Raw genomic sequence first — 27,500 nt, 5'->3', positions numbered from 1 at the left:
GTGTCTTAATGTTATTTGATAAGTAATTGTTATTCTATCTGTGCTTAACATCTATTATAGTTTTCTTATTCACTCGTCTTTGGAAAATGTTTATTAGGAAATGGAGTATATGAGAGAATAGAATTAGTTATTGATAAATGGCTTTAAAATCTCTCTCGCCTCTCTCTCTCTCTCTCTCTCTCTCTCTCTCTCTCTCCTCTCTCTCTCTCTCTCTATTAGAAGATTGAGTATATCTAAAACCATTACCGTTTGATAAATGGCGTTAAATCTCTCTCTCTCTCTCTCTCTCTCTCTCTCTTAAATTGAGTATATCAGAAAACAGAAATATCCGTTGATAAGTGGCCTTAAAATCTCTCTCTCTCTCTCTCTCTCTCTCTCTCTCTCTTAAATTGAGTATATCTGAAAACATTACCGTTTGATAGATGGCTTTAAATCTCTCTCTCTCTCTCTCTCTCTCTCTCTCTCTCTCTTAAATTGAGTATATCTGAAAAGAAAATTACACATTGATAAATTGCTTTAAAATCTCTCTCTCTCTCTCTCTCTCTCTCTCTCCTCTCTCTCTCTCTCTCTCTCTCTCTCTCTCTCATAGCAACTCGAACTCTCCAACAGTTTTTAAAACTATATCAGCGAAAAACTCTAATGAAATCAAGTGCTATTGTATTTTATCTTAACATAATCACGCTGGATATGAAGGTATTTGAAAATTGATGTACTCTCATATTGAGTAATGTTCCATTGATAAGTGAAGTGTTTCTTATCTATAAAATGTTATCATGAGAATGTTATCTGTCCCAGCCGGCGAATACTGGTGTATAATGAAGTCATTGGGAACATTCATATCGTTATTGTTTTGTTGGATGAGAGAGAGAGAGAGAGAGAGAGAGAGAGAGAGAACAAATGGAATATGAATAGATCTTATTATTATTATTATTATTATTATTATTATTATTATTATTATTACTTGCTAGGCTACAACCCTAGTTGGAAAAGCAAGATGCTATAAGCCCAAGGGTCTCCAACAGGGAAAAATAGCCCATTGAGGAAAGGAAATAAATAAATGATGGGAAAAAATTATCAATAAATCATTCTAAAAACAGTAACAACGTCAAAACAGATATGTCATATATGAAGTATAAAAAGACTTATGTCTTATACAATAATATCTCTGATACTTCAAGCTTTGCCTTTCTATTTATCATCTTTAAAGTGTATATTTCTCGAAGTGGAAACTTTTCGATCAAAGAAGAAAGGACAAATGCAGAGAACAATCTCATCTTAATCATCATCTGAGCTTATCACGCCAAAGAGCCAATCATTGAAGCGTCCTTTCATTGTCTCTAATTAAGTCAGAGTTGTCTAAATTACGAGATAGTGGACACGATCGGATAGTATGATTGATAGTCTGGGTATTTTTATCTTCATCGTATGATTAGAACCAAGGTTAAAATCAGAACATCGATTGGTTGAGAAATAACGGAGCCCTAAATTGACTTGGTTATTTTCTATCAAAATGATAAGACACTTGGAGGTCATTAGATTTTTCATTTACTTCTCGCAAAATTAATGAGATTTTCGAGGATTTTGTTTAAGCTTAAATTGCTTCGGAATATAATCTTCTACTGGCAAATATTACTGACATTTTCAAGTAGGAGTTCTTCATTCTTCAGTTTCTTTCTACTAGCAAATATTACTGACATTTCCAAGTAGCACAGTTGTTCGTCATTCTTCAGTGTATTTCTACTGGCAAATATTACTGAGATTTCCAAGTAGCACAGTTGTTCTTCATTCTTCAATTTCTTTCTACTGGCAAACATTACTGACATTTTCAAGCAGAAAAGCAACTGTTCATTCTTCATTTTCTTTCTACTGGCAAATATTACTAAAATTTTCAAGCAGAAAAGCAACTGTTCATTCTTCAGTTTCTTCATTCTTCAGTTTCTTTCTACTGGCAAATATTATTGGCATTTCCAAGTGACGAAGCTGTTCTTCATTCTTCAGTTTCTTTCTAATGGCAAACATTAATGGAATTGTCAACTAACAAAGCTGGTCTTCATTCTCCAGTTTCTTGTTACTACAAACTGATAGCTTCAATTATTTAGGATCATATCCCACATAGCAGCACATAGCTATACAGTAAAAACAACTCAGAGATACAAGACGCTCGTTCCTTCCTCGACTCGGACAAGATTCTTGGAATTGAAGACAATCAGTTTGTGTCACAGCGAACTGATCTGTTCTAGTTATGAGGTGGAAGGAATATACACACACGCGTGTAGAACAATGGGGAGTAGTACAAAATCAAATGGGGACGTGCCCCATGAAATAAAATAATAGGGTTGTGGTGGCCTGTTGGTAAATTCCTTGCCTGGGGATCGCCAGACTGGGGTTCGAGCCCTGCTGAAACTCGTTAGTTCCTTTAGACGCTACATCCTTACCATCCTTGTGATCCAAGCAGCGGGGGTTGGAGTTGGGGTCTTTGGGGAGCCTTCAGGCTTGCCTGTTGAATCATCAGCAGCCATTGCCTGACCCTCCCTGGTCCTAGCTTCGGTGGAGATGGATTTTGGGCGCTGATCATATGTATATATAGTCAGTCTCTAGGCCATTATCCTTCTTGCTAGGGCAATGCTACTGTTCCCTGCCTCTGCCATTCATAAGTTGCTTTTAAGCCTTTAAAATCCTGATTGAGTAAGCTGTGAATTCTGGACCTATAGTCTATTCTTTTTAGTGAGGCAGATTTGCACTGACTCGCATGGGTGCCCTTTTTAGCTCGGAAAGGTTTCCTGATCGCTGATTGGCTGGACAAGATCATTCTAACCAATCAGAGAGCAGGAAACTTTTCCGAGCTAAAAGGGCACCGCTGTGAGTCAGTTCATTAAGAAAAATTGAGTATAGTAGGCATTGGTTGTAGTAAGAAGAGGTAGGGTACCACAAATAAGAGGTATCTCTATAAATACAACAACAACAACAACAACAGCAAATACAAAAGTATCTAGTCCACTGCAAGACAAAGCCTCAGACATGTCCTTAATCATGTCAGGGGTTTGACCAGTTTTCATCACCAAGCTGGCCAGCTAGATTGGTCATAGTGTGAGATTTGCCTCTTGATTGTTCACAGCAAACCAGCCCAGTATGGGTCGGCCCTGACTAGTACAGCTTTGCTGATCATGGCGATACATATATATGAGACACATACACACACATATATGTAATCAATCAAAACACAATTTGCAGTTTTGTATTAGTTTTGACTTTTATATACTATGTAACCATTCTTCTATGTATACATCAATGGGGTAAGACAACTTCCATATCTCTCTCGTCAAATTTGACTTTCACACACCATGTAACCACACCATGTAACCATTCTTCAATGTATACATCAATGGGATAAGATTGTGACTTACATATTCCTGTCTGAAGCTTCTGGATTAAATCCAAAATTGTATCAAGAGCTTTAGAACCCAACATCATTTCTCCACTGGAAACTTATAAAATTTTATTTCTGAACCTGTGCGATTTCAATTATAGAATGGCTGTCTCACCACAGCCTCATTTAGCTTGTATTTTTTTCACTTCTTTTTATTTCAAAAACGTTCAGAAAAAAAAAAATTCTTTTTCATCTCTGTTCTATCTCACCACAGGCTCATCTAGCTTGTAATTTCTTTTTATTTCGAAAAAGTTGAGAATTTTTTTTTCTTATTCGTCTCGGTTTTATCTCCAGGGCAAAAAAAAGATTCTACGTCATTTCATGACAGAAAGAATTGATTATCCAGTCACAAAAACACCCCTACCCCCCCCCCCCCTTTCTGCCCCTCCTACTTTACAGGAGTAATAAAATTCTCATTCAGTTTTATTCATATGTTCGCTGAGGTTTAAAGGTTTAAATTCCGCTCATGATTGGCAGAAGCAAGGGACAGTGACTAACCCTATCGAGTAGGACAATGCCCTAGAGACTGACCATATATACATATGATCAGCGCCCAAGCCCCCTCTCCACCCAACCTAGGACCAAGGTGAGCCAGGCAATATGGCTGCTGATGACTCAATAGATAGATCTATAGGTTTCCCCAAAACTTCCATTATTATTATCTATTATTATTATTATTATTACTTGCTAAGCTACAGCCCTAGTTGGAAAAGCAGGGTGCTATAAGCCCAGGGGCCCCTACAGGGAAAATTGCCCAGTGAGGAAAGGAAACAAGTAAAAATTGAATATTTTAAGAATAGTAACATTAAAATAAATATTTCCTATATAAAATATAATAATTCTAACAATACAAGAGGAAGAGAAATTAGACAGAACAGAGTGCCTCAAGAATGGTGAGGTTGCAGCGACCAAAGAAACTTAACGAGTTTGAGCGGGACTCGAACTCCAGTTTGGCGTTCACTAGTCAGGGATTATAATAGAATTTCTAATTAAGCATTGTTTCTATTCTATGTCATCATCAACTTTATCAGAGAGAAAATTAAATGAAAACAACATCAACAACAATAACAGCAACAACAACAACAACAACAACAAATGCAGCTGTTTCTAGTCCTCTGCAGGACAAAGGCCTCAGACAAATACAGCTGTTTCTAGTCCACTGCAGGACAAAGGCCTCAGACAAATACAGCTGTTTCTAGTCCACTGCAGGACAAAGGCCTCAGACACGTCCATAGTCTGGGGATTGGCCATTTCATAATCACGCTAGCAAGGGCTGACTGGTGATTGTGGGAGACTTTGGTCTAATAGCTCACAGCAAACCAACCTAGTATGGGTGTCCCTGACTAGTACAGGTTTGCTGATCATGGCGATACGCAAACCCTTTCACCACGTTTCGTCTAATCGCTCACAGCAAACCAACCTAGTATGGGTGTCCCTGACTAGTACAGGTTTGCTGATCATGGCGATACGCAAACCCTTTCACCACGTTTCGTCTAATCGCTCACAGCAAACCAACCTAGTATGGGTGTCCCTGACTAGTACAGGTTTGCTGGTCATGGTGATACGTAAATCCTTTCAAGACGTTATGTTATCCCCACTAAGAAAGAGATCATTGCACAAAGACAGCATGAGAATGCGAAAACTGATTTTGACATGAGTAAAAACAGTGACAAAGCATCATTATTAAGTCTTCTAAATTGCTTTAATGCCTTTTTTACCTCCGCCAATGAAGTTGGAAGGTTATGTTTTACCCCCGGTTTGTTGTGTGTGTTTGTGAACAGCTTCCTGGCCACAATTTTGATCGTAAGGAAACTTGCAGGGATTAACTGTTAGGTAAAAAGCTGGAAATGATGAAATTTTGGAAGGTCAATTTCAAAATTCAAGCTTTTAAATTGCTTTAATGCATTTTTTTACCTCCGCCAATGAAGTTGGAAGGTTATGTTTTACCCCCGGTTTGTTTGTGTGTGTTTGTGAACAGCTTCCTGGCCACAATTTTGATCGTAAGGAAACTTGCAGGGATTAACTGTTATGTAAAAAGCTGGAAATGATTAAATTTTGGAAGTTCAAAGTCAAAGGTCAATGTTATAAGTCAAGCAAAATGTCCAATTCACGTAGTCAGCTATAAGTTTGGACATTGTTGTCACAGAGACTTCAAACTTGGTTCATATTTGAGTGTATGAAAATCCACGCCAATTGATACAAATTTGGACATCGTTGTCACAGAGACTTCAAACTTATTTCATATTTGAATGTATGAAAATCCACGACAATTGATACAAGTTTGGACATTGTTGTCACAGAGACTTCAAACTTGGTTCATATTTGAGTGTATGTAAATCCACGCCAATTAATACAAGTTTGGACATCGTTGTCACAGAGACTTCAAACGTGGCTCATATTTGAGTGTATGAAAATCCTCGCCAATTAATACAAATTTGGACATCGTTGTCACAGAGACTTCAAACTTGGTTCATATTTGACTGTATGAAAATCCACACCAATTAATACAAGTTTGGACATCGTTGTCACAGAGACTTCAAACTTGGCTCATATCTGAGTGTATGAAAATCCACGCCAATTAATACAAGTTTGGACATCGTTGTCACAGACTTCAAACTTGGTTCGTATTTGAGTGTATGAAAATTCAGCCCAATTAATACATGTTAAGGTCAAAGGCCACGGTCACGGTCAAGCAAAAGGTTGAGAAATAAGCTGCCGCGCGGAGGTACGTGCTCTACTGCGTGCCCCTCTAGTTTTTTTTTTTTTTGTATGTTTTCAATCACCGTTGAAGCAAAGGATGACACAAAAGCACCGAGGACAAAGGCAAATGCAAGTCGGTTTTGTCCTTCGCCTTCGTCTGTTTCGGCTTTTTTTCTTTCGATTGTCATATGCTTCGGGTCATGACTCATGTCTGCTTTTTGTTTCCTTTGCCTTCCAGGAAAATGATATGCAATTAGAGAACCCTCAATTTGGAAATATCCACCTGCGACGAAATAGGTTTAGACGTCACAGATATTGTACAATGTATTTTTATTATTGTCATTTTTGCTACACTTAAAAGACAGTTATTTTAATCAGAAATTCTTCGTAAAAATATAGGCAGTAATTTTAGCCTCCTGGAAACGTTGTAAATGTTATAGATGCTGTTTAAGCAGAGATATAGAAGTAATTTTAGCCTTTTAGAAGGGTTTTAAACGTTATAGAGCCTGTCTGAGCAAAAATCTGACAGTGATTTTAGCTTCTGGAAGGGTTTTAAACCTTATAGATGTTGTTTGAGCAAAGACCTGACAGTGATTTTAGCTTCTGAAAGCGTTGCAAATGCTATAGATGCTGTTTGAGCAAAGATCTGGCTCTCAGGCGTATTTCAGTAAAATACAGGCGACCGTAATTTTACCTTACTTTGTTATTATCTTTTACGGGTTGGTGACCGTAATATTACTCCTTTGCGTCAATATATCAGTTTTCAAAACGGTAAATGTCTGGCAACATTTATTCCAGGATTTTTACCGTTTTTTTCTGCAAATTTTTAAGGGCAGCTAAGCTCAATCCTAGTTGAAAAAGCAGATGCTATAAGCCCTTGGACTCTAACAAGGAAAAACAGCCCAGTGAGGAAAGGAATAACAGAAATAAATAAACTACAAGAGAAGTAATGAACAAATAAAATCAAATACTTTAAGAACAGTAACAATTTTCTTCTTTGTTATACAATGTGTAATTACTATTACTAGCTAAGCTCACCCCTAGTTGAAAAAGCAGGATGCTATAAGCCCAAGGGCTCCAAAAGTGAAAATAGCCCAGTGAGGAAAGGAAACAAGGAAATAAACTAAGTTACTCACGAGTTTACAATTCAGACTACGTAACCAGGTTGATGACTCTCTCTCTCTCTCTCTCTCTCTCTCTCTCTCTCTCTAAATAGCCCAGTGGAGAAAAGGAAACAGGCTTCAAAAGTGAAAACAGCCCAGTGAGGAGAGGGAGCAAGGAAATGAATAAACTAAGTTACTCACGAGTTAACAATTGAGACTACGTAACCAGGTTCATTACTCTCTCTCTCTCTCTCTCTCTCTCTCTCTCTCTCTCTCTCTCTAAATAGCCCAGTGAAGGAAAGGAAACAAGGAAATAAATAAACTACAAGAGAAGGAATGAACAATTTATAAATACTTTCAAGAACAGCAGCAATTTTGTTCTTTGTTAATCTCAAACCTCTGGAAGATAATTGTTCCTCACCTTTGAAGGAGTCTCTCCAAAGATCCTAAAGACCTAAGGATGAATCAAGGTCAAGTCTAGCTCGAAGGGCCTAGGATGAAGGAGTTCGTGCCACTCCGGACATCGTGGACATTGCGACTGGCAGCGTTCCAGGAAAACCTTCGACTGGCCTGGAAAAATGGCTGGAAATTTCAAATCTGGATTCCAGACGATAGAGTTGTTTACGCTTCAGGGTTTTCCAGGGGTGATTTGGCTTTATATATTTTGGATTTTCTTTTGCTTATTATTATTATTATTATTATTATTATTATTATTATTATTATTATTATTATTATTATTATTATTATTATTATTATTATTATTATTTGTCACAGATGACTAGCTAAGCTGTAACCCTAGTTGAAAAAGGCAGGGTGCTATAAGCCAAAGGGCTCCAACAGGGAAAATAGCTCAGTGAAGAAAAAGGAAATAAGGAAATAAATAAAATAGAAGCAATGCAAAATCAATATAAGATATAAACAAGAGTGATAATTTTGTTCTTTATTTACTTAGGATGTATTCTATTTTATATAACAAACATGGTTTTTTTTCAATTGAAAAATAGTTTGAACAAAATATGCTAAATGCAACTTTCAAACAATATTAAGTAAGGGCAAAGGACCTTTCTCTATATGGCTTCCTGTGGCCTATTTCCTCCTTAAAGGATGCATTCTATTTCATATAACAAATAAAGGTTTTTTTTTAATTGAAAAAATAGTTTGAAAAAAATTGCCAAATGTACCTTCCAAACAACATTAAGTAAGAGGAAAGCACCTTTCTCTATAAATATCCACTCTGGATGCATTCTATTTTATATAAAAAAGTTTTTTTTTTTATTGAAAAACAATTTGAAAGAATAAAAAAATGCCAAATGCAACTTCCAAACAACATTAAGTAAGACTAAAGCACCATCCTCCATATGGCTTCCTGTGGCCTATTATTCTCCTTACAGGATGCATTCCATTTTATATAAAAAAAAGTTTTTTCTTTTATTGAAAAACAATTTGAAAGAAAAAAAAATGACAAATGCAACTTCCAAACAACATTAAGTAAGAGTAAAGCACCTTTCTCTATATGTATCCACTCTGGATGCATTCTGTTTCATATAAAAAACAGGTTTTTTTTTTATTGAAAAACAATTTGAAAGAATAAAAAAATGCCAAACGCACTTTCCAAACAACATTAAGTAAGAGTAAAGCACCATCCTCCATATGGCTTCCTGTGGCCTATTTCCCCCTTACAGGATGCATTCCATTTTATATAAAAAATAGGTTTTTTTTTTTAATTGAAAAACAATTTGAAAGAATAAAATAATGTCAAATGCACCTTCCAAACAATATTGGGTCAGAGCAAAGAACCTTTCTCCATATGGCTTCACCTTACAGGATACATTCTATTTTATATAAAAAACAGTTTTTTTTATTGAAAAACAATTTGAAAGAATAAAAAAAATGCCAAATGCACTTTCCAAACAACATTAAGTAAGGGCAAAGCACCTTTCTGTATATGGCTTCCTGTGGCTTATTATTCTCCTTACAGGATCCATTCTATTTTATATAAAAAAGTTTTTTTTTTTTAATTGAAAAATAGTTTGAAAGAATAAAAAAATGCCAAATGTACCTTCCAAACAATATTAGGAAAGTGTAATGCACCTTTCTCCATATGGCTTCACCTTACAGGATACATTCTATTTTATAAAAATAGGTTTTTTTTTAATTGAAAAACAGTTTGAAAGAATAAAAAAGTGCTAAATGTACCTTCCAAACAGCAATAAGTAAGAGTAAAGCACCATCCTCCATATGGCTTCCTATGGCCTATTTCTACCTTACAGGATGCATTCTATTTTATATAACAAATACAGGTTTTTTTTTATTGAAAAACAATTTGAAATAATAAAAGAAATACCAAATGTACATTCCAAACAACATTAAGTAAGGGCAAAGCACCTTTCTCTATATGTATCCACTCAGGATGCATTCTATTTTATATAAAAACAGGTTTTTTTTTATTGAAAAACAATTTGAAAGAATAAAAAAATGCCACATGCAACTTCCAAACAACATTAGGTAAGAGAAAAGCACCTTTCTCTATAAATATCCACTCAGGATGCATTCTATTTTATATAAAAAAACAGATTTTTTTATTGAAAACAATTTGAAAGAATAAAAAAATGCCAAATGTACCTTCCAACCAACATTAGGTAAGAGAAAAGCACCTTTCTCTATAAATATCCACTCAGGATGCATTCTATTTTATATAAAAAAGTTTTTTTTTTATTGAAAAACAATTTGAAAGAATAAAATAATGCCAAATGAAACTTCCAAACAACATTAAGTAAGGGCAAAGCACCTCTCCATATGGCTTCACCTTACAGGATGCATTCTATTTTATAAAAAACAGGTTTTTTTTTTATTGAAAAACAATTTGAAAGAATAAGAAAGTGCCACATGCAACTCTCAAACAACATTAAGTAAGAGCAAAGCACCATCCTCCATATGGCTTCCTGTGGCCTATTTCCCCCTTACACAACCGTCTTACATAATCTTCATTGATCCAGAAGGCCGGGAAACGGTCGATGGACGTTCTGTGTATTCTTTAGTAATCATCTTTGTAATTTCCTTTATTAGGTGCTCAATTACTGTTCGGATTCAACGGCTCAATCAAAGGATTTCACGTTGTTAAAAAGGTTGGGACTCGGAGAATTCAATCAAAGGATTTCACGTTTTTAAAAGGGTTGGGACTAGAAGGATTCTATTAAAGGATTTGCATTGTTAGAATAATTTTGAATTAGGATTCAATCAAAGGATTTCACAAGGATTCTATCAAAGGATTTAACGTTGTTAAAAGGGTTGTGACTTGGAGAATTCAATCAAAGGATTTAACGTTGTTAAAAGGGTTGTTACTTGCAGAATTCAATCAAAGGATTTAACGTTGTTAAAAGGGTTTTGACTCTGAGGATTCAATTAAAAGATTTAAGGTTGTTGAAAGGGTTGTGACTCGCAGAATTCAATTAAAAGATTTAAGGTTGTTGAAAGGGTTGTGACTCGCAGAATTCAATTAAAAGATTTAACGTTGTTAAAATAGTTTTGAATTAGGATTCAATCAAAAGATTTAATGATGTTAAAAAGGTTTTGACTCGTAGAATTCAATCAAAGGATTTAACGTTGTTAAAAGGGTTTTGACTCTGAGGATTCAATTAAAAGATTTAAGGTTGTTGAAAGGGTTGTGACTCGCAGAATTCAATTAAAAGATTTAACGTTGTTAAAATAGTTTTTAATTGGGATTCAATCAAAAGATTTAATGATGTTAAAAAGGTTTTGACTCGTAGAATTCAATCAAAGGATTTAACGTTGTTAAAAGGGTTTTGACTCGGAGAATTCAATCAAAGGATTTAACGTTGTTAAAATGATTGGGAATTGAAGGATTCAATCAAAGGATTTAACGTTGTTAAAAAGGTTGGGACTCGAAGGATTCAATCAAAAGGTTTTACGTTCTTAAAAAGGTTGGAACTTGCAGGAATGACCTTAGATGTCAGGATGCCAGAAAACTTTAAATCAATCAATCAAAAGATTTAAAGTCATAAAGGTTGGGACTTAGAGAATTGTTTTTTTTCGATTGAAGATCATTGTTGGGTTCTGTTTTTTAATCTTGAAATGCAGTTCGAAACTCGATTTTAAAATTCAAACCAGATTGCTGAATTAAAAACATAAACATTCTGTGATTCAAACCAGGTTGCTGAATTAGAAAAAGAAACAAGAATTAGCCCAGATTTATTTAGAAACATTACGTCATACCTACAATCTTCAAAGTGATAAGGCAAAGAACACATTTGGTTTGCTTACATCCTGTACGGTTTAGTGATAATTTGAAGCAATCCACTCCTTTGCTCATATCTTTTCATCTACTTATCGTAGAGAACATACACCCTATCAACTCCAGGATATTATTTCTTAATCTTTGCTTCAAATACTATAAAGTTCACAATCTTGTTATTTGAAAGTAGTTTCTGTTTGATTCTAGAATTAACATAATACACCCTTCAGTGAGATCAATCACGAGAGCGTACTATAACCGACAACATGCTCAAAAAGAAGCTCAGACCAACAACGAGAGCGTACTGTAATCGACAACATGCTAAAAAAGAAGCTCAGACCAACAACGAGAGCGTACTATAACCGACAACATGCTAGAAAAGAAGCTCAGACCAACAACGAGAGCGTACTATAACCAACAACATGCTAGAAAAGAAGCTCAGACCAACAACGAGAGCGTACTGTAACCGACAACATGCTAGAAAAGAAGCTCAGACCAACAACGAGAGTGTACTGTAATCGACAACATGCTAAAAAAGAAGCTCAGACCAACAACGAGAGCGTACTGTAACCGACAACATGCTAAAAAAGAAGCTCAGACCAACAACGAGAGCGTACTGTAATCGACAACATGCTAGAAAAGAAGCTCAGACCAACAACGAGAGCGTACTGTAATCGACAACATGCTAAAAAAGAAGCTCAGACCAACAGCGAGAGCGTACTATAACCGACAACATGCTAGAAAAGAAGCTCAGACCAACAACGAGAGCGTACTATAACCGACAACATGCTAAAAAAGAAGCTCAGACCAACAACGAGAGCGTACTGTAATCGACAACATGCTAAAAAACAAGCTCAGGCCAACAACGAGAGCGTACTATAACCGACAAAATGCTGAAAAAGAAGCTCAGACCAACAACGAGAGCGTACTATAACCGACAACATGCTAAAAACGAAGCTCGGACCAACAACGAGAGCGTACTTTAACCGACAACATGCTAAAAAATAAGCTCAGACCAACAACGAGATCGTACTATAACCGACAACATGCTCAAAAAGAAGCTCAGACCAACAACGAGAGCGTACTATAACCGACAACATGCTCAAAAATAAGCTCAGACCAACAACGAGAGCGTACTATAACCGACAACATGCTCAAAAAGAGAAGCTCAGACCAACAACGAAAGCGTACTATAACCGACAACATGCTCAAAAATAAGCTCAGACCAACAACGAGAGCGTACTATAACCGACAACATGCTCAAAAAGAAGCTCAGACAAACAACGAGAGCGTACTATAACCGACAACATGCTGAAAAAGAAGCTCAGACCAACAACGAGATCGTACTATAACCGACAACATGCTCAAAAAGAAGCTCAGACCAACAACGAGAGCGTACTATAACCGACAACCTGCTCAAAAAGAAGCTCAGACCAACAACGAGAGCGTACTATAACCGACAACATGCTCAAAAATAAGCTCAGACCAGCAACGAGAGCGTACTATAACCGACAACATGCTAAAAAAGAAGCTCAGACTGACAACGAGAGCGTACTATAACCGACAACATGCTAAAAAAGAAGCTCGGACCAACAACGAGAGCGTACTATAACCGACAACATGCTAAATAAGAAGCTCAGACCAACAACGAGAGCGTACTATAACCGACAACATGCTAGAAAAGAAGCTCAGACCAACAACGAGAGCGTACTATAACCGACAACATGCTAGAAAAGAAGCTCAGACCAGCAACGAGAGCGTACTATAACCGACAACATGCTCAAAAATAAGCTCAGACCAACAACGAGAGCGTACTATAACCGACAACATGCTAGAAAAGAAGCTCAGACCAACAACGAGAGCGTACTATAACCGACAACATGCTAGAAAAGAAGCTCAGACCAACAACGAGAGCGTACTATAACCGACAACATGCTAGAAAAGAAGCTCAGACCAACAACGAGAGCGTACTATAACCGACAACCTGCTCAAAAAGAAGCTCAGACCAACAACGAGAGCGTAATATAACCGACAACATGCTTGAAAAGAAGCTCAGACCAACAACGAGAGCGTACTATAACCGACAACATGCACATAAACAATAAGCTTACTTGCTGCCTAATCGAGAGAGTAAGTATGATTCACGTTGCGCATTATTCGTACTTCCTTTGTTTCTTTGCATGAATTTGTCTTTTGTATCGCATTCAATTTAAATTAGAAACTTCTGACTATTGAGTATCAAAGCATTAGCAAATTATTATTTTGAAGAGCGAAAACTACTCTAAATAGAAATATTAAAAGAAAAACTAAAGGTACAAGATAAGCGAGATAAAGTGGCAAATACCTCGAAGTAAAGTCCCACACTCAGCTCGCAAAATTACTGACACCTGAGCTGCGTGTTGTACCCGACCTCTTTCTCTTCTAATGATTCCATCAACAGCCTCAGCTGAAACTTGAATACTCGGTGCACGAATCCATTCAGGTGTCGTTTGTCTTCCCGAAGTATCTTTTCATGCAAGGATTAACTGCTGACACACCTGAGGGAAACTTGGGGCTCTGATGTTATGATTAGTCTTGTTTTGTCTTTGCTAGCTTGTGTTGTATCATTCTTTTATTTATAGTCATCTTAGCTATTGAGAAATTGTTTAAAGTTTGTTTCACTGGAAACAACTACAACGAATGCAGCTGCTTTTAGTCCACGGCAAGAAAAAGGCCTCAGACATATCCTTATTCATGTCTGGGTTTTGGCCAGTTTTCATCACCAAGCTGGCCTCTGTGGGTTAGTTATGGTGGGAGACTTCATTCATAATTGTAAACATCAACAACAACACCTGTTTCTAGTCCACTGTAGGACAAAGGCCTCAGAAATGCCCTTATTCATGTGTGGGGTTTGGCAACTGCGGATTGGTTATGGTAGGAGACTTCGGTCCAATCGCACACAGCACGCCAGCCTAGTATGGGTGGCACTGACTAGTACAGCTTTGCTGATCATGGCGATACACAAACTCTTTCACCACGTTAAAGTATCTCCAATTAGAAAGGGGAAATGACTGTTTATACATTACTAAATTAAAAAATAAAGATTATGATTTGGCGAATTGAATCCATGACCTATCCTGAACACTGAACCCGTGAGCCGTTGCTAGCTTGTCTGTGACTATATAGTGTACGACTGACATTTCAAGCTTGAGAGAGAGAGAGAGAGAGAGAGAGAGAGAGAGAGAGAGAGAGCATTCTTAATGTTATAGAGGCTTTGCAGTACGGGCAAATGGTGGTGTAGCCAATGATTTTAGCCTTCTGAAAGCCTAAACGTTGTAAAGGCTGTGCAGTAGGTGTATTTGGTATTGTAGTTAGTGATTTTAGCCTTCTAGAAGCGTAAACATTGTAGAGGCTGTGCAGTAAGTGTATTTGGTGTTGTAGCCAGTGATTTTAACCTTCTAGAAGCGTAAACGTTGTAGAGGCTGTGCAGTAAGTGTATTTGGTGTTGTACCTAGTGATTTTATCCTTCTGGAAGCGTAAACGTTGTAGAGGCTGTGGAGTAAGTGTTTTTGGTGTTGTACCTAGTGATTTTATTCTTCTGGAAGCGTAAACGTTGCAGAGGCTATGCAGTAAGTGTTTTTGGTGTTGTAGCTAGTGATTTTATCCTTCTGGAAGCGTAAACGTTGTAGAGGCTATGCAGTAAGTGTGTTTGGTGTTGTACCTAGTGATTTTATCCTTCTGGAAGCGTAAACGTTGTAGAGGCTGTGCAGTAAGTGTGTTTGGTGTTGTACCTAGTGATTTTAGTCTTCTGGAAGCGTGAACGTTGTAGAGGTTGTGCAGTAAGTTTATTTGGTGCTGTAGCCAGTGATTTTAACCTTCTAGAAGCGTGTCTATTACAAGCGAAGGAATTACGTTAGATAAATGGGAAAATTACCAACCTCTTTATCATTACAGAAGTAAAACCAATAAAGAACAGGCACAAAACAAAATCAAAGACTATTTGACAAGATTGTGAAGAATCCAGGTCAAATCAGTCATCATGAGGCAAGGAACAAGGATAGAGAGTAAAGTGGATTACTCTAGTCCTTAAGCCTTTCCCGGGGAATTGTTGCTAACCTTTCAAATTAATGGAAAAACTTTGCTTAACAACACGGAGACTCCCAAAGATATTTCATGTCATGCTACCATTTCGTGAAGAATATTATCTAAAGAATGCTTCAGTAAATATTTCATGTCATACTTTCATTTCGTGAAAAACATTATCTAAAGAATGCAACCATATAGATATTTCATGCCATACTTTCATTTCATGAAAAACATTATCTAAATGCTACTATAGATATTTCATGTCATACTTTCATTTCGTGAAAAACCTCATCTAAAGAATGTTACAATATAAAAAATTCAACGTCTGTAACTGCAAGCTAATGTCAAGGGCACATACCTTGGCTATGTGTCAGGAATATTTCGCCTTAGTACTTTGCTTAGAAATGAGCATAGTAACTACATTCCTTGAAGTAGCAATAGAGGCTATACATAAATCTCCCGACCCCGTCCATCATCTCTCTCTCTCTCTCTCTCTCTCTCTCTCTCTCTCTCTCTCTCTCATATTTAATTTTTCGTTACATCCCAACATACATTTATACATAAAACGGATTTAGCTTGACTATACTTATATACTTTTCGTTCTAGTATGCATTCTCTCTCTCTCTCTCTCTCTCTCTCTCTCTCTCTCTCTCATATTTCATTTTTCGTTACATCCCAACATACATTTATACATAAAACGGATTTAGCTTGACTATACTTATATACTTTTCGTTCTAGTATGCATTTCTCTCTCTCTCTCTCTCTCTCTCTCTCTCTCATATTTCATTTTTCGTTACATCCCAACATACATTTATACATAAAACGGATTTAGCTTGACTGTACTTATATACTTTTCGTTCTAGTATGCATTTCTCTCTCTCTCTCTCTCTCTCTCTCTCTCTCTCTCTCTCATTTTTCCTTTTATTTTCAATATATTTCTATATAAAACTGATTTAGCTTGGGTGTGTTGAATACACTTCGTTGCAATATGCACTTCTCTCTGTCTCTCTCTCTCTCTCTGTCTCTCTCTCTCTCTCTGTCTGTCTGTCTCTCTCTCTCTCTCTCTCTCTCTCTCTCTCTCTCCCCAGCGGGGTAACAGGATACTTTAATGTTTGGCTAAATCACTGAATGTTTGCAATACCGGTTGTCAGAGAGAGAGAGAGAGAGAGAGAGAGAGAGAGAGAGAGAGAGAGAGATGTTCTATTAATCCATTAACTTTATTTTCAACTGTGAAATTTTATGACGTAAGGAACATTTATTTCTATATTCATTTTCATTTTGACGTTTAGTTTGAAGATTAAAAATCATATTATTATTATTATTATTATTATTATTATTATTAGCTAAGCTACAACCCTACTTGGAAAAGCAGGATGCTATAAGCCCAAGGGCTCCAACAGGGAAAAAAATAGCCCAGTGAGGAAAGGAAATAAAGAAACAGATTACAAGAGAAGTAATGAATAATTAATTCCTAGTTCACTAAACACTTTCCAACATGGAAAACAGTCCAGTGAGAAAAGGAAATAAAGAAACAGATTACAAGAGAAGTAAAGAATAATAAATTCTTATTTCATCAAACACCTTCCAATATGGAAAACAGCCCAGTGAGGAAAGGAAATAAACAAATAAACGACAAGACAAGTAATGAGTAATTAATTCCTAGTTCACTAGACACCTTCCAACATGGAAAACAGCCCAATGAGGAAAGGAAATAAAAAAAATAAACAAGAGAAGTAATGAATGAATTCCTAGTTCACTAAACACCTTCCAACATGGAAAACAGCCCAGTGAGGAAAGGAAATAAAAAAATAAACTAAAAGCGAAGTAATGAATAATTAATTCCTAGTTCACTAGACACTCTCAAACATGGAAAACAGCCCAGTGAGGAAAGGAAATGAAAAAATAAACTAAAAGCGAAGTAATGTATAATTAATTCCTAGTTCACTAAACACATACCAACAGGGAAAACAGCCCAGGGAGGAAAGGAAATAAGAAAATAAACTAAAAGCGAAGTAATGAATAATTAATTTCTAGTTTACTAAACACCTTCCAACATGGAAAACAGCCCAGTGAGGAAAGGAATTAAAGAAATAGATTAAAAGTATTGAATGATTAATACTCGCATTATTAAAAACCGCAAATTAACCTCATTCACTCCTATTTACGATAAAGGGGAGAAGCGAAAAAAACCACGATAAATAATAGAAATTGAGGAAAACCGTGAGAACTTACTATTAATAACCTGAGATGAAGAAGGGGGCGGGGGTGGGGGGGGTGGGGGGGGGTGGGGAGGGGGTGAGGTTTAAGTGCGGTGGATGTTGCTGGCCGAGAAGGAAGGTATTCTGGGATCTACTCCACATTGATTTTTCCCCACCAGAGGGCTCCGCTTTGTGACGTCATGCCGGAAGGGGGGGGGGGGGGGGCGGTTTGCCCCGGGGGCCGCTGATCCGTGAGTTCGTATGTTTGAACGTATGTGTAAGGGTGGCATGAATAAGTGTGTTTCATTTTTGGTAGAGTTCTCTTGCTTGAGGGTACACTCTGTCGTATGTTTGAACTTGTGTGGAGTGTATTTCATTATTGGTGAGTTCTCTTGCTTGAGGGTACACTCTGTCGTATGTTTAATCTTGTGTGGAGTGTATTTCATTTGGGGTAGAGTTCTCTTGCTTGAGGGTACACTCTGTCGTATGTTTGAACTTGTGTCGAGTGTATTTCATTTTTGGTAGAGTTTTATCTTGCTTGAGGGTACACCTTGTCGTATGATTGAACTTGTGTGGAGTGTATTTCATTTTGGGTAGAGTTCTCTTGCTTGAGGGTACACTCTGTCGTATGTTTGAACTTGTGTGGAGTGTATTTCATTTTTGGTAGAGTTCTCTTGCTTGAGGGTACACTGTCGTATGTTTGAACTTGTGTGGAGTGTATTTCATTTCTGGTGAGTTCTCTTGCTTGAGGGTACACTCTGTCGTATGTTTGAGCGTGTGTGTATAAGTGGCATGATTGAGTGTATTTGATATGGGGTAGAGTTCTCTTGCTTGAGGGTACACTCTGTCGTATGTTTGAACTTGTGTTTATAGGTGGCATGAATAAGTGTATTTAATTTGGATAGAGTTCTCTTGTTTGAGGGTACACTCTGTCGTATGTTTGATCGTATGTGTATAGGTGGCATGAGTGAGTGTATTTCATTTGGGGTAGAGTTCTCTTGCTTGAGGATACACCTCTGTCGTATGTTTGAACTTGTGTGGAGTGTATTTCAATTTTGGTGAGTTTTCTTGCTGAGGGTACACTCTATCGTATGTTTGAATTTGTGTGTATATGTGGCATGATTGAGTGTGTTTCATTTTTGCTAGAGTTCTCTTGCTTGAGGGTACACTCTGTCGTATGTTTGAACTTGTGTGGAGTGTATTTCATTTTGGGTAGAGTTCTCTTGCTTGAGGGTACACTCTGTCGTATGTTTGAACTTGTGTTTATAAGTGGCATGAATACGTGTATTTCATTATTGGTAGAGTTCTCTTGCTTGAGGGTACACTCGGGCACGCTATTTTATCTTATTTCTCTTCCTTTTTTTTTTTTTTTTAAAGTTTTAATTGTTTATTTGTGAAAGATTTGTTTTGATGTTGTTGCTGTTCATAAAATATTTTATTTCAATTGTTAATTTCCTTATTTCCTTTCCTCACTGGGCTATTTTCCCTGTTGGGGCCCTCGGGAATATAGCATTCTACTTTTCCAACTAGGGTTTGTAGCTTAGGAAGTAATAATAATAATAATAATAATAATAATAATATAATAAATAGATATTTAGATAGATATGTACACACGTACACACGCAACCCCCTCACCAGGTTATGACTACTCCCTCTCCCCCTAACCCGAGGGACGGAGAGAGCTGAGCATAAGAACGAAAATTATATATATATATATATATATATATATATCCAGACACTTCCTTTTTATTATATAGAGGAGATTATTACATCTTTGAAAAATTCATACTATTATTAACTAGTCTTAACATTAAGGTATTTTGATTTAATTTCCACAGTTTCCTTAAACTAATTATGTTTTTCTTTCTTTTCAGGTAAGAACAAATTCTTGTGGAAGTCCAATTAAGGTAGTCATTCATTAGGAATAAGGTAAGATCTATCATCATCATCATCATCACCATCATCATCATCACCATCATCATCATCATCATCATCATCTCCTCCTACGCCCATTGACGCAAAGGGCCCTCGGTTAGATTTCACCAGGCGTCTCTATCTTGAGCTTTTAATTCAATACTTTTCCATTCATCATCATCTACTTCACGCTTCATAGTCCTCAGCCATGTAGGACTGGGTCTTCCAACTCTTTTAGTGCCTTATGGAGCCCAGTTGAAAGTTTGGTGGACTAATCTTTCTTATTTAAAAAAAAATATCTTTCGTCTCCTTATGTTGATTTTGGCAATGAAGAATTCGCAATTAAAATTTTTTTTTCTCATACATAGATTGATGATGCTAAATAAATTACTTGGTTTGAATTTGTCTATAGTTTATATATGACATATATGTTTTTGACGTTGTTAATAGTTTATATGACATATCTATTTGAGGCGTTGTTACTGTTTTTAGAATGATTTATTGTTAATTTGTTCTCATCACTTTTTTATTTCCTCATTTCCTTTCCTCACTGGGCTATTTTTTCCCTATTGGAGTCCTTGTGCTTATAGCATCTTGCTTTTCTAACTAGGGTTGTAGTTTGGCTAATAATAATAATAATGATAATAATAATAATAATAATAATAATAATATTTTCCCCATTGGAGCCCTTGGGCTTATAGCATCTTGCTTTTCCAACTAGGGTTGTAGTTTGGCTAATAATAATAATAATAATAATAATAATAATAATAATAATAATTCAATTTACGGAGCCTTTGTAGTTGATTGGGACAGACCATTTATTCCATGAGTTTTACCGTTTTTTTTACTGTAAATTTTTAATTGTAAAAGTAAATTCATGTTATAGTATTTCAGACTAAGGTAAAAATTTTACTTATATAGAATATCCATTTGACAAGTAATAAAAAAAGATTACCATAAATTCACTCTCAAACCTGTGTTTGCTACTACCAGCTTACTTTTGGAAAGGTAACACGAAATCCTAGTATTTCTTAAATCGTACACTATCAAAAAAGAAAACTGTAATTTAATCGGAAATTTCAGTAAAAATATACTTTTCCTAGCCGTATTTCATTAAAATACAGGTGACCGTAATTTTACCCTACTTTGATATTATCTTTTACGGGTTGGTGACCGTAATATCACTCCTTTACGCCAATACATCCGTTTTTAAAATGCTAAATGCCTGACAACATTTATTCCTTGATTTTTTTTACTGTTTTTAACTGTAAATGTTTAAGTTTTTACCGTATTTCAGACTAAGGTATACACCATTTTCCAATATAAATTTCGATTTACCAAGTAATAAGAAAATTTACGCCCATTTTACATCTTCATTGTAAAACTACTTCATATTACTGTATTTCAGACTAAGGAAAGCAACCTTTTTACCCATATAGAATATCAATTTGAAAAATAATAAGAAAACTTACGCCCATCTTACATCTTCATTGTAAAATTACTTTCATATTACCGTATTTCAGACTTAGGTATACACCATTTTTCCCATATAAATTTCGATTTACCAAGTAATAAGACATTTTATGCCCAATTTACATCTTCATTGTAAAACTACTTTCATATTACTATATGTCAGACTAAGGTAAAGAATATTTTACCCATATAGAATATCAATTTAACATAATAAAAAAAACTTACGCCCAATTTACATCTTCATAAAAGCAATTTCAAGAATGAATTCACTCAGTTTGTTTTCTCAACTCGACAGGGACACTTTCAAGTGGTTTGTTTGTGAATCTCGTTTCTCTCAAACTATTTATGTAAGAGATAGTGTCACTTAGACAGCAGCTTGGTTCGTGACGAGAATTGTTAGTTTAATCCTTTTGCTAGTTTGTATATTCGTGATGCGTTTTTTATGACAAGCAGTAAGAGATTGAAGCCAGATTATGTAAAACTTTTTATTTATCCAGAAAGGGCCCACAAAGTTTGTTAGTTTTGCGAAAGTGAAAATTTTAGATTTCACTGTTGAAGATGAAGTATCTAAAACCTTTTACTTATTCAGAAAGGATCCTCAAATTGTGTTAGTTTTACGAAATTGAAAATTTCAGATTTCAACAGTGAAGATAAAGTATTTAAAATTTTCTATTTATTCAGAAAGGGCCCTCAAAGTTTATTACTTTTGCAAGAGTGAATATTTTAGTTTTCGATGTTGAAGATAAAGTATGTAAAACTTTATTTATACAGAAAGGATCCTCAAAGTTTATTACCTTTGCAAGAGTGAATATTTTATATTTCGATGTTGAAGATGAAGTATCTAAAATTTTTTTATTTATCCAGAAAGGGCCCTCAAAGTTTTAGTTTTGAATATTTTAGATTTCAACACTGAAGATAAAGTATCTAAAACTTTTTTATTTATCCAGAGAGGGTCCTCAAATTGTGTTAGTTTTGCGAAAAGGAAAATTCTAGATTTCAATGTTGAATATAAATTATCTAAAACTTTTATCTATCCATAAAGGGCCCTCAATTTTATTAGTTTTGCGAAAGTGGAAATTTTAGGTTTTAGTGTGAAAGTAAAGTATTTAAAAATTCTTATTTATTCAGAAAGGGTTATTAAAATTGGTTAGTTTTGCGAAAGTGAATATTTTAGATTTCAATATTGAAGATGAATTATCTAAATCTTTTTATCTATCCAGAAAGGGCCCTCAAATTTGGTTAGTTTTTACGAAATTGAAAATTATAGATTTCAATGTTAAAGATAAATGATCGAAATTTTTTTTACTTATCCAGAAAGGGCCCTCAAATTTTGTTAATTTTGTAAAATTCAAAATCTTAGGTTTTAATATTGAAGATGAATTATCTAAAACTTTTTATTTATACAGAAAGGGTCCTCAAATTTGGTTAGTTTTGCGAAATTGAATATTTTAGATTTCAATGTTTCAATTATCAGTCATTCCTCTACTTTTTCTTAAGCAATTCACATAAAAACCATCTAATTTTATGCAAAGCAAAATACATCAATTTCAATCCTCGTTTCTTTACCTCCAGCCTCTCTGACGTGAAAACCCTTGTACGTAAGACGCCCAAAATAAATGATCCATTTAATCAATATGTCCTTTTCTTTGAATAACAATTTTGTCCCGCCTTTGGGGTAATTTATCACTCCCCGCTGGGATCGATCGTGTGTCGGTCCACCCGACAAAGGTGGCCAAGGACTTCCATGCTGAGTGACTTGAATAGGGACACGTACTTAGGACAGACAGTGTTTCACAGGATATGAGGCAAGAATTAAAAGAAGGATATGCATGGGATGAAGAGCTATTGGTCATCTAAAAGAGATTATGAAATTTAAAATGCCCCTTTCTCTAAAAAGAATGTCGTATATGCATGGGATGAAGAGCTGTTGGTCATCAAAAAGAGCTTAGGAAATGTAGAATGCCACTTTCTCTAAAAAGAATTCGGGTATGCATGGGATGAAGAGCTGTTGGTAAACAAAAAGAGATTAGGATATGTAAAAATGCCCCTTTCTCTAAAAAGAATGTCGGATATGCATGGGATGAAGAGCTGTTGGTAAACAAAAAGAGATTATGAAAATTAAAATGCCACTTTCTCTAAAAAGAATATCGGTTCCCCTCATTGATGCCCCCATTGTCAACTTTGCCTTACTGGCTGAGCCCAGCTTTTGTCTGAAAGTTAGTGAAGAAGGAAAATGCGAGATGTTATAAAATCTAGTTCTATTATATCCCACGTTCAAAAAAAAAAAAAAAAAAAAAAAAAAATCCATTTGTAATATTCTAGGTACATATTTCCTTAGATTCAATGTCATACTTGCTTTACACTTATTGTATTTTTTGTAGTAATTGTTTCGTTAATTTGTCTTTTCTTAAAGTACACCGTTGAGGTAATGTGGCAATTTTCAATGTGTATGTGTTCGATTATGTTATATCTCACAGAAAAGTCTTCATTGATCCAGCAACATATATGGACAGAGAGAGAGAGAGAGAGAGAGAGAGAGAGAGAGAGAGAGTTACAAGGATTTTGGATGGCTCAAAGACTTTTTAGTCCATTTGCGGAGACTCCATTTGCTCTTTGGTAGAGCGATTTATCTTAATCATTTAGAGTTCTTATGATCTTGTCTAACTTATTCTTGAACTCGTATACCGTGTTACTGTTTACTACATCCGCTGGAAGTCTATTCCAAGTATTTGCTATTTTGTATGTAAAGAAATTGCCACATTGAGGAGAGAGAGAGAGAGAGAGAGAGAGAGAGAGAGAGAAATAGGAGACAATAAAACGGACAATTGATCCATATCTAGATAAATGTAAAGCCTCGAATCATTGTCGGTTTCTACGTGACTTTTCGCGAAGAAATGGCTTACGTCATCAGATGCTAACTCGGCAAAACTATAATCGTCAAGGATTTCATCCTGGTATAGAGAGAAACAGTTGACGTCAGGACTAAAGATGATACGAAAGTTGACTCTTAACTTTGTCTCCGAACGAACACAACTCCTGTCTATCTGTTTGTCTTCCTGGGGGTGTTTTTCCATCAGCTACACTAGTGCTTTGGTGACAAACTGATATGGCTTCGGTTCTGCATTATCTGTAAAAACGTTGGGTAGTGACAAAGCTTCTTCGGATGTTGTTATTATTATTATTATAATTATTATTATTACTATTATAATTATGATTATGATTATGATTATGATTATTATTATTATTATTATTATTATTATTATTATTATTAGCCAAGCTACAACCCTAGTTGGAAAAAACATTATGCTATAAGCACAAGGGCTCCAACAAGGAAAACTAGCCCAGTGAGGAAAGAAAATAAGGAAAATAAATAAACTATGAAGTATTATTATCATTATTATTATTATTATTATTATTATTATTATTATTATTAGGAGTAGTAGTAGTAGTAGTAGTAGTAGTTAGTATTACTAGCCAAGCTACAACCCTAGTTGGAAAAGCAGGATACTATGAGCCCAAGGGCTCCAACAGGGAAAACTAGCCCAGTGAGGAAAAGAAATAAGGAAATAAACTATATGAAAAGAAATAGAAAATTTAAGATAAAATATTCTAAGAACAGTAACAACATTAAAACAGATCTTCCATATATAAACTATAAAAAGACTCATTCTCAGTCTTTTAATTGATATTTTATATACATTCTTATCTCATTGATGTCACTTGGGTACGAAAATACTATAACAATACGATAAGCAGTTATCATTTGTTCGAGTTGATAGATTATTTCTCTAGAATTTTTCTAGATCATCACCAGCTTTCTCTCTCTCTCTCTCTCTCCTCTCTCTCTCTCTCTCTCTCTCAGTAATACGATAAGCATTTATATAGTTCGAGTTTTGTTAGTTTTAATTCTCTAGAAATTTTTCTAAGAGATCTTCACCAGCGTCTCTCTCTCTCTCTCTCTCTCTCTCTCTCTCTCTTTCCTCTCTCTCTCTTTATATATATATATATATATATATACACATATGTATATATATATATATATGTATATATATAGATATATATATATAATTTATACATATATATATATATATATATATTATATATCATATACACATATATTATATATACATATATGTATATATTTATATATATATATATATATATAGAGAGAGAGAGAGAGGAGAGAGAGAGAGTCCAGTTTAATTCTATCAATTTTTACCAAAAGTTTATCACCAGCTTCTCTCTCTCTCTCTCTCTCTCTCTCTCTCTGTCTAGCTATTTCCAGCCACTGTAATTTCAACCGAACAATGGAAAGTCACCTAATCCATTTAGAAAGTTGTTGAGGACAATTGGATAATCATCATGGTCTTTTCAACCAGCAAATCTTTGCTTCAATAACATTATCCTGCCACTGATAGAGTTGTTTTTAGCCCCTTTAGCCCCAGTGTGACAATGTCCTTGAGATAGAGAGAGAGAGAGAGAGAGAGAGAGAGAGAGAGAGAATATGCCTCCTTATCAAACCTCCAATTCCCAAAAACTGGGTATGCGTGAGAGAGAGAGAGAGAGAGAGAGAGAGAGTACCATCATTCTTACCAAACACCTTTTCTCGAAAACTTGGAAGAGAGAGAGAGAGAGAGAGAGAGAGAGAGAGAGAATGCCACCATTCTTACCAAACACCTTTTCTCGAAAACTTGAGAGAGAGAGAGAGAGAGAGAGAGAGAGAGAGAGAGAATATTCCTCCTTATCAAACCCCTATTCCCCAAAAACTGGGTATGTGTGTGAAAGAGAGAGAGAGAGAGAGAGAGAGAGAGAGAGAGAGACTATTCTTAACAAACAACCTTTTCTCGAAAAACTTGGAAGAGAGAGAGAGAGAGAGAGAGAGAGAGAGAGAAAATATTCCTCCTTATCAAACCCCCATTCCCCAAAAAACTGGGTATGAGAGAGAGAGAGAGAGAGAGAGAGAGAGAGAGAGTACCCACTACTCTTAACAAACACCTTTTCCTCGAAAATTTGGGAGAGAGAGAGAGAGAGAGAGAGAGAGAGAGAGTGTACCATCCTTCTCAACAAACACCTTTTCTCGAAAACTTGAGAGAGAGAGAGAGAGAGAGAGAGAGAGAGAGAGAGAGAGTACCACCATTCTTACCAAACACCTTTTCTCGAAAAACTTGGAAGAGAGAGAGAGAGAGAGAGAGAGAGAGAGAGAGAGAGTTTATTGTTTGGTAACTGTTTTTACCTTACTGAGGACATTTTACAAATTTTGTGCAACACGTCGTCACTGAGTCCATTGTCTTCTTGTTTTTTTTTTGTGTTTTGAAACTTGTTGTGTCCTTTTCTCCTTGTAACTGTTATTGTGTCTTTCATCATTTAAATTGTTTTAGTGCCTCATTTCTTCTATTTTCTTGCTAGTGTTGTTTTGCTAGTTTTCTTGTTTTCTTATCTGACGAAAGCTTTTCCATTTCAGTACCTCCTTTCTTCCCTTGTTTTCTTGCAAGTATTGTCTTGCTCCTTTTTTTATTTTCTTATCTGACAAGAGGTTCTCTATTTCAGTACCTCCTGTTTACCCTATTTTCTTGCAAGTATTGTCTTGTTAGTTTTCCTTATTTTCTTATCTGACGAAAGCTTTTCCATTTCAGTACCTCCTTTCTTCCCTTGTTTTCTTGCAAGTATTGTCTTACTCCTTTTCTTATTTTCTTAGCTGACAAGAGATTCTCTGTTTCAGTACCTCCTTTCTGCCCTATTTTCTTGCAAGTGTTGTCTTATTCCTTTCTTATTTTCTTATCTGACAAGAGGTTGCCTCCGGCATAAAACATAACCAGCCATGCCCCGGCATATATTAAAGAAATTATCAGGGTTTAGACTACACAAAGCATTAACATGATTTCATAAACGATAATATTTTTATAAAGGTATGAAGTTTTTGCCTGTTTGTATATATGTACATATGTCTTCGTACGGAACATGGGAATATTCATAACAATATTTGTGTTCAGGTTCACTGTTCCGAAAGATGTTGTATCAGAGAGAGGGAGAGAGAGAGAGAGAGAGAGAGAGAGAGAGGGAAGAAAATCATATTTGTTGTTTGCTGTTGACAGCCATCTCGAGTAACATCTCTATCCTTCAATCAATACTGTTCTCGATTATAACTTATGAATAAAAGTGTAGCTTTTACCACAGCTGAAGTCTGGAATGTTTTCTAACATGGCCATGTATCTTCATAATACAACAAGGAGAACTTCAGTTCTGTAAAGGGCGATCGAAAGCTAAACCTCAATGAGCAAAAAGAAAAAAAAAATCAGTTGAAATGTCGACTAAGTGCTTCACGAAGGCTCTGAGATCTGAATGACCTAGAGAGTGCTTTATACTATTTT

At 35.7% G+C, this 27,500-nt stretch overlaps 2 protein-coding genes across 2 annotated transcripts in view; both read left to right on the top strand.

Annotated features, from left to right (window-relative positions):
• The window catches only part of LOC137639986 (carbonic anhydrase 13-like), an 88,016-nt gene that overhangs the window by 42,050 nt on the left and 18,466 nt on the right, over positions 1-27,500 (top strand). The window lies entirely within an intron of this gene.
• The window catches only part of LOC137638962 (RNA-binding protein 25-like), a 40,027-nt gene that overhangs the window by 9,107 nt on the left and 3,420 nt on the right, over positions 1-27,500 (top strand). The window contains exons 4-8 of the mRNA XM_068371302.1: positions 16,699-16,744; positions 23,650-23,682; positions 23,898-23,934; positions 26,218-26,259; positions 26,305-26,339. Of these exons, the coding sequence (XP_068227403.1) occupies positions 16,699-16,744; positions 23,650-23,682; positions 23,898-23,934; positions 26,218-26,259; positions 26,305-26,339 (193 nt within the window). The remainder of the gene's footprint in view (positions 1-16,698; positions 16,745-23,649; positions 23,683-23,897; positions 23,935-26,217; positions 26,260-26,304; positions 26,340-27,500) is intronic.

This window comes from Palaemon carinicauda, chromosome 4, assembly GCF_036898095.1.
Source record: "Palaemon carinicauda isolate YSFRI2023 chromosome 4, ASM3689809v2, whole genome shotgun sequence".
Classification (NCBI taxonomy): domain Eukaryota; kingdom Metazoa; phylum Arthropoda; class Malacostraca; order Decapoda; family Palaemonidae; genus Palaemon; species Palaemon carinicauda.
The sequence above is the reverse complement of the archived record's forward strand: the minus strand, read 5'-3'. Positions and strand labels throughout refer to the sequence as shown.